This window comes from Brassica napus, chromosome C9, assembly GCF_020379485.1.
Source record: "Brassica napus cultivar Da-Ae chromosome C9, Da-Ae, whole genome shotgun sequence".
Lineage (NCBI taxonomy): Eukaryota > Viridiplantae > Streptophyta > Magnoliopsida > Brassicales > Brassicaceae > Brassica > Brassica napus.
The window spans coordinates 44,116,289-44,124,314 of NC_063452.1; the positions used below are offsets into that span (position 1 = coordinate 44,116,289).

General features: G+C 36.2%; 2 protein-coding genes and 1 long non-coding RNA gene across 5 annotated transcripts; 2 read left to right on the plus strand and 1 right to left on the minus strand.

The window, feature by feature from the left end:
- The first annotated feature begins 1,496 nt into the window (after positions 1-1,496).
- BNACNNG45510D lies at positions 1,497-3,308 on the plus strand. The gene is made up of 4 exons (XM_013863964.3): positions 1,497-1,936; positions 2,413-2,560; positions 2,662-2,749; positions 2,839-3,308. Exons 1-4 carry the CDS (start codon positions 1,599-1,601, stop codon positions 3,132-3,134), a joined length of 870 nt encoding a protein of 289 aa, XP_013719418.1. The 5' UTR covers positions 1,497-1,598; the 3' UTR covers positions 3,135-3,308.
- Positions 3,309-4,726: 1,418 nt separating this feature from the next.
- On the minus strand, positions 4,727-7,526 carry LOC106423114 (putative beta-glucosidase 41). The gene is made up of 11 exons (XM_013863897.3): positions 7,230-7,526; positions 7,067-7,133; positions 6,938-6,996; positions 6,677-6,752; positions 6,455-6,614; positions 6,138-6,393; positions 5,946-6,061; positions 5,633-5,856; positions 5,518-5,549; positions 5,212-5,423; positions 4,727-5,145 (listed from the first exon to the last, which is right to left on the minus strand). Exons 1-11 carry the CDS (start codon positions 7,524-7,526, stop codon positions 4,917-4,919), a joined length of 1,728 nt encoding a protein of 575 aa, XP_013719351.1. The 3' UTR covers positions 4,727-4,916.
- Positions 5,207-7,669, plus strand: LOC125592875. Of its 3 annotated transcripts, none has more exons than XR_007328572.1 (4): positions 5,207-5,439; positions 5,532-6,366; positions 6,436-6,533; positions 7,203-7,669. It is a non-coding gene; the product is annotated as an uncharacterized LOC125592875 (long non-coding RNA). The 3 variants fall into 3 exon arrangements; XR_007328573.1 differs by having other exon boundaries at positions 7,210-7,669; XR_007328574.1 differs by lacking the exon at positions 6,436-6,533.
- Positions 7,670-8,026: the final 357 nt, after the last annotated feature.

Here is an 8,026-nt window from a genome sequence, read left to right on the forward strand (position 1 = left end):
GCCGGATCGGATTGTCGGGTCGCGAAGAGCAGTCGGGATCGTCAGTCGGATCATCTATCGGATGCGCTATCGGGATCGCCTGGTCGTCGGTACGTCAGGATGCGAACATATCGTCTAGTCGGGTACTTATCGGATCGTCGGATCGACTGAGCTTCTATCAGGTCGTCGGATTGACTGGTCGTATCAGATGGCTTTATCGGATGAGAGGGTAACCGCCGAGAGAGAAAGAAAAATTTAGAGTTTATGATGATCAAAGTATCAAAACGAGAAAGAAAAGGAAAATAGGGTTTCTGGTCGATTTTAGAACTCAGGGAATTAGGGAGCTTCGTGCTGATAACGTGTTATAAATTATTGGGAGAAAGTTATTGTCTATCTCTCATCATTATGGAGTCCTTTATATATATAGGGAATTACAATAGACCGTCATAGATAAATGGAAAATATACAAATCTTAAAGTGATCAGGAAAATGAAATCCTAAGCATACAAAAAAAAAAATGTCTAAGCAGAAAGAAAATATGCCTATTTGGTTATGACATTCACAAATCGGTTCATAAATATTATAAATAAAGTACCCATATCTTACTTATATTTACATATATCACTACGTGAAAAGAAGGCATTAAATTGTGAAACAGAAAATTAATTTTGTCTTCAGTTTTTTTTCCCGGGCATGGATGTTATCCATCGCTCTATTGCATATAACGTGGAGAGTACAAGTAAATATTCTAATATAGGAAAGCAAATCAGTGTGTAAATATTTGAATAGCTTAAGAAAATTGATAACACAAATTTTGTCTTGACGACAAAGTAACATTTCCAATATAGGATAAGTAAATAGAGAAAAAGACAAAAATAGCACTAAATCAAATTTTTGTTCCCAAACTAGCACTCAAGATCAAAAGTCACAAAAATAGCACTTAATGTTTTATCAAAAGTTACAAACTTAGGGTTTAGAGTTAAAAGGTGGGGTTTAGGATTTAGGGTTTAAAGTTTAGGGTTTAGGGTTTAGAGTTTAGGTTTTAGAGTTTAGGGTTTAGGGTTTAGGGTTTAGAGTTTATGGTTTAGGGTTTAGAGTTTAGGGTTTAGGGTTTAGAGTTGAGAAATGAGGTTTTGGAGATAAGATTTCAAATTTTGAAAAATAAAAAATTAAAATTTTTAAAGGATAAACTTAGAAAGGTGCTAGTTTGGTCATTTTAGTTTTGGAGTGTTATTTTTATGATATAAACTTAGAAATGTGCTATTTTGGAGATTTGCCCAAGTAAATATGTATGTAAAAATATTTCAAGAGTTTGAAAATTGATTTTATACCAACAATAAAAAGTTATAATATCAAAGTTCTCCCGGTTATTATTTAACCTTTTTTTTTTCTTAACCGAATCTGGTCAAACTAACCGATAAAAAAAAACCTTCTTAGTAGGAAAATCTTAATTAAGATAATGAGTGCAATTAGGTTAAACTAATAAATAATAAAAAGTCGGCCGTCAACTTCAAACGGATAAGGCATTTCTCTGTCTTTAAAAATCATTTCCTTCGTCACAAAGTTTCCCATAAAAATCTCATCGACCGATCGAGAGAGAATCTTTCGTCTTCTATCGAATGGGCGGAGGAAGAGTCATGGCGACGGCGGCGAAGGTGGCTGGAATCGGAGTCGCCAAAGGTGGATTCAGGGGAGGATTCGGAGTCCCCGCGGCGGCGAATGATCAGTTTATCGTGAGAAACACCTCCGCGTCTAAGCCGGTTTCGGCTTCGATTTCATCGGCGGTTCATCCTTCCGTGGAAGAAGACGCGGTGGTCATGCGTAAACCGGTCTGGGAAGACGAGTGGGAATTCGCGGAAGTGGAGACGAAGACGATCCCTAGGGTTGTTTTCGACAAGCCTCCGTCTCTTCAGGAGGCTAAAGAAGCCACCGATGATCTCAAAGATGCCCTCAACATGTAAGATCTAATTCCATTACTTCTAATTTTGACTCTCAAACTCGAATTGCGAGCTTTCTACTTTAACAATTGACTTAATTCCAGCAATTTTGATTGATTTAATTGACTTAATTCGAGCAATCTTGATTGATTTTCTCGGTTTAGTTTTATGTTCTGTTTGGTTCTTGTTTTTGGTTTAATGGATTATCCAACTCTTAAATCATAAAATTTTAAAAGTTTGTCACTTTGAAACGTGTTAGTTTGATTTATGTTCTTACATCCATTTTTATAACTAGTTACATACATCGAGACCTGTTCTTATGTTTGGTTCTTGTTTAATTTAGTGATGGAGTGTATTATTTGAAACTTAAAGTATGTCTCTTTGAAACATTTAGTTTGATTTATGTTCTTATACCCATGTATTTAACTAGTTACATAACTCGAAGCTTGTGCTAATGGTTGACTCTTTTTCTTATGGATTATCCGACCTGTGTTAGGGCGTGTATGGAAGGGTCAAATGAAGTTGGTTCTGTTTCAAGAATGTTTTCAAGTTTTCAACCTTCTGAGAACAGAGCTGTTGAATCAGCTGTTCCACAGGTTGCTCTTAAGGCTTTTGCTTTTCTCAGTGAAAACACCGCCGCGCAGGTATAATCCATCTCTTCTCCTCGCCTTTCTCAGTTCGAATTGTTTCCGTTAAAGCTTCACTGGTGCTAGTCTTGAGAGTCTGATCGTTTCTCATTGTACAGTCTGTTGTTACTTCCATTGCGTCTGACCCAAAGGTGTGGGATGCTGTCATGGAAAACAAGGATCTCATGAAATTTCTTGAGACCAACAGTAAGAACTTCCTTTTGGTGTTTTAATGTCTTTTATATGACAAATCAATCTTGACAGAAAGTTTTTTTGTTTTTGTTTCCCGTTTGCAGCTGCTTCAACTAAGGATGAAGCTGACAATGACGACAAATCTGAACTTTCTAGCGAGACTGAAAGTGAAGAAGACAGTGAAGAGAAGCCAATCCAGCTCATGGAGATTCTGCGAGACATGAAGCTGAAAGCTGTTCAAATGATGGAAAATGTATCTTCCTACTTTGGGGGTTTGTTCAGGACAGAGACTTTCACAGAGGGTGGACAGGAGAGGAAGAGGATGTTGCTCAACGACCCTACTACTCTCTTTGGATTAGCTGTTTGCGTTATTTTCATGGTAGTTCTGAAACGTGCTTAACAAGTTCCAGTTTCCTTTTAAACTTGCCGATATAGCTTATAACTACTGTGTTCTCTTTCTGCTACTTCATTATCGTTTAGAGTTTTTTTTTTTAAACTGTTCTACTTATGTTTGGAATGATTTGGAACTTGCCTTTGATATTTTCATAAATAAAAGTATGCTTTGGTTGAATTATATATGTAATTGCAATTTATAAGTTTATATTCCCATCATGTAAATCAAATGTGTACTAGAAAACTATCATGGTAGCTATGGCTGCATAAGACATTGGGGCCCGTTTGTTTCTCCATCTGGATGAGCCATTTGGACGAAAATGAAAGTTTTGTTTGTTTAGACACTAAAAGTGCAATTCATTCAGATGGATCATCCGGATGACTTTTGGAAATTTAGGCTTAATTTTAAAGTTCATCCAGCTGAACCAATTTGGATCATTTGAATGGAGATGGTTCATTCAAAATAGTATAATGTCTATTATGCCCTTAATATAATTCACAAATTACAAATCTAAACATAATATCATTTTGTCACACACGAAAACTGACAAAACCACAAAAATGTGTTTTCCCGCAAAAATCTAAAAACTAATTTTTCACGCCAAAACCCCAAAAACGCATTTTCTCGCCAAAATTGTAAAAACGTGTTTTTCCACAAAAATTCCAAAAACGTGTTTTCCCGCAAAAACCGCAAAAACGTGTTTTCATGCCAAAATCACAAAAAACATGTTTTCACGCCGAAACCCCAAAACGCAAATTTCCGTCAAAATCGCAAAAACGTGTTTTCCCGCTAAAATTGCAAAATCTCGTTTTTTCCGCCAAAATTGTAAAAACGCATTTTCACGCCAAAACTCCAAAAACGCGTTTTCCCGCAAAAACCGCAAAAATGCGTTTTTCCGCTAAAACCAAAAAATCTTATTTTCCCGCCAAAACCACAAAAAAACTCGTTAATTTTGAAATAATTATAATGTAAATATATTAGACTAAATAATTAAATGTAACATAGTTAAAATTAATATCAAATAATATTATTAAATCAACACAAGAGTATTTTGGCAATTTGTTTATTAAACTCATTTGGATGGAAATAAAAACAAAGAAACAAACATAAGATCCATTTAGATAATTCATCTAGATGAACTATGTGGATAGACAAACAAACAGTCACAAAAATCTGAATGAATCTTCTGAATAGATCATACAAATACAAATGAATCGAGATGACAAATGGTGAAACAAACAGACCCGTTGTAAATTTATAAATTTATACGGTAGTCATTAGGAAGTTACAGCCGGATTTTACTCTTACTAGGGCTTGTTGAGTTTGGCCGGATTTGAGGAAGATTGCCGTGAACATATTGCTCAACATGACCGTGAACAGAGCTAGCAAGGCAAGGCTGTGGAATCAGCGTTGCTTAACAAATCTGATCGTTTGGGATTATTTTGTTCTTACTAATAGCGTTGCTATATGGTTGGCTTAAAAACGACGTCGTCTGCAATACTGTGGGTTCCTACGCTATTGTTGAAAGGAAGTTGGCCGGAATCCAGGAAAGATCCGGCGGCGCTTCTTATTGAGTGGGGTTGTTTTACAACGGTAAAGATCTTGATATCAATCAGTCATTTGCTTAAATGTAACACATTTTGCTTTTAATTTCAATATAAAAATAGGATTTCTATCAATTAATTTTGAGATCGCTATATTTCTGCTTGAATCTGTTTCACATTGCCAAAAAAAAATTTGACCTTTTTTGTATGAACAATCCGTATATATTCCTCCGCCTTTGACCTCTCATTTCTCCTGCAGAAGCTTGTCAGAATCTAACGAAGAAGAGCTAAGATCAACCCGTTCCGAATGAAGCAACGTTCGAAACCATCGAGCAGAGGCTTTAGGAACCCTTGTTAGGTTGTTCTTATAGTCCACATAGTATATCCCGAACCGGACAGTGTAACCAGAGTTCCACTCCCAGTTGTCTAGCAATGACCACACGAAGTACCCTCTCACATCACAACCATCCTTCCTGCAATACCCCAACCCAATCAGTTTATAACTTCATTTTCTCAGGTTTGTAAAGTCTTATTATTACCTAATGGCAGCTGATAAGTTGGAGAGGTAGTCTCTGTGGAAGCTAATCCTCTTGTCATCTTGTAATGCTTTCTCCATGTCTTTGAATGGGTTGTTCTTCTCATCCATACCGTTTTCTGTGATGAAGACAGGAGGGTTTCCGTAGACGTCTTTGAGATACACTGCTAGTTTCCTGATTCCCCATGGGACTATGTGTAGCCAGCTTGATCCTGCCTAATGTCATTGTCAAGTAAATGTTTCTCTTCATCAGACTATTGCCCTATTAAGTCAACATCTTCGGTTTTTTTTATCAGAGAAATTTACATACTTTTTCTCCTATAGGTACTCCTCCTCGAAATGCTACAACAATTAGTGAGCAAACAAGAACATCAGTAGTGAAGATATGATCTGAGAGATAGTGTGTGTGTGTGTATGGATCTTACAGCTTGTGATCACTGCTGCATCAGAAGAAGCATCTTGTAGAATCAGTTTCCTTATCCTTGTTCTGTCGTTCCTTGTGTACAGTGTCGTGTAGTGGTTGATTCCAAAGAAGTCAAATGCCCCTTTTATGGTTTTAGACATCTCTGCTGTTATCTCTGGTAGTCTCTCTTCCACTAGTCTCTTCATTGAAGCTGGATAGTCTCCATTTATTAGAGGATCCATAAACCTATTTTCACATCTCATTCAGTTTCTTCTTTTACTTACTTTCTCTAATGCAAAATTTTCATATACAAAAGTGTATCTTTATTATTTTACCATCCGATCCCAAAATCCATTGCCCTACGAGCTGCATCTCTGTCCTCATCACAATCAGACATTGGCTCAAACCATTTTGCATCTAACGACATCCCTATTCGACCACCTTGTTTCTTCTGCATTTTTACATTTCCCCACATTATATTCTGTGGACCTAAGATGTTCATTTTTTCTGTTATCTGTGTTCTTTACCTTGAAGTGTCTCTGGTATGTGTGGTAAGCAGCGGCGTGAGACAAGAGAATGTTATGAGCTACAACATAAGGCTCCACAGATGACTTCCCTTCCTTACAGAACCAATGTCCCAGAAGCGAGCACCTCCCTGGAGCCTGTATCCCTGTGTCATAGCCTTGGATCGTTAGCCCGCGTGGCTCATTGAAAGTGATCCAGTACTTCACTCTGTCTCCGAATGCTTTGAAACAGGTGAATGCATAACGCTCGAAATCATCCCTGCACACTTTTCTTAGCATTTCATTTTGTCTTCATGATCAGGATTTAGCATTTTACTTACACGACTTGTCTGCTCAGCCATCCTTCATATCTGTCTTCTAAAGCTTGTGGGAGATCCCAGTGATACAATGTCACATAAGGTTTGATTCCTTTGGCTAAAAGTGTGTCTATGAGACTGTTGTAGTACTCAAGCCCATCTGGGTTTACTTCCCCTGTTCCATCTGTTCAAACCCAAGTTTAACATACCTCTTAGGCTTAGCACATCTTAATGAATTAGACTTACTAGGGAATATTCTAGTCCAAGATATAGAGAATCTGTAAGCATCCATTCCCAGATCTTTCATAAGATCTATATCACTCTGTGAAAGCAAAAAAAAAAATCAGAAAAAGTGTTCTTGCTTGTTAGATTCTCTCATTTATTTTTCCTGTTGCGTCTTATCTTAGATTTGTTTGGACATGGTTGCTCTATGGAGAAGCAACCTTATTTTTTTAATCTTCAAGTATAAGTCAACTTATGCTTCTATTTTAGGTAAAACATACATACATGGAATCTATGATATTGATCAACCGTAGTATCCGCATTGCTGAAATCCAATATCTTCCCTGTTGATCAATAACAAATAAACATTAAAATTGGACTTTTCTGGGTTCTCTGTAACTTTTTGTTTGATACCTGGTTTCTTGGTGAAAGTGTCCCATATGCTATCTCCTTTGTTTCCTTCATTCACAGCTCCTTCAAACTGGTTTATTGCAAGAGAGTGTTGTGGTTTGATCAAAATATTTGATCATTTGAATCTTTCTTGAATCAGTTTGTAGAAGAAGGAGAAGAATGTCACCTGGTAAGCTGAAGAAGCTGTCCCGAACACAAACCCATCTGGAAAACTCTCTCTGGTAATAGATTCCGATGAAACTTGCTGACGAGACGCGATGAAGAACAGATACATAACCAGGACGAGTCTCATGATATATTCCATTCGTTGGCTGGCATGAATAAAGGAAAGCGAGACAGAGAAAAGATATAGGAGTGAAATTGTTTGGGAAAGGAAAGATTTGGAGGCAAGAAAGTGTGAGTTATTATGTGCAAAGCAAAAGGGCTCCTCTCTTATGTGAAGGCTCTTCTTTGGTGTTGACATTTGTGTTTCTCTCTTCTTATATTATTGTGTACACGTTGCTTTTACTTCTTCTGCCAAAGACTAAAAGTGTACTCTAAGATGAATATAAGTTTGTTAGTGAGACATTGATTCACTTAAATAAATACCTTTGCTTTTTTGCATTATTATTTTCGTGCAAGGGACTGATGATTTTGTTATTTTTGTAACTCCAACTACAAGGTAATCCAATTGAAAAATAAAGTCTAGTTTATTTTTAGTTGTGTATAGAAATTAATATAAAACTGAAAGCGCGGGTTTATTTTCTTTTTTTTTCAATGGTCAAAATATTTAGTAAATTTCATATTTCATATATTTGTGTTTTATTTTATAAAAGACTTAAATTTTTTATCTTTTTTTATCATGTTTCATTTTAAATTACTATTTATGTTTAAAAAATTAAACTTTATTTTTTTAATGAATTAAGTTGGTATAACTCTGATGAATTAATTTTATTATGTGGTTAATATTTTTAATAAAAATAA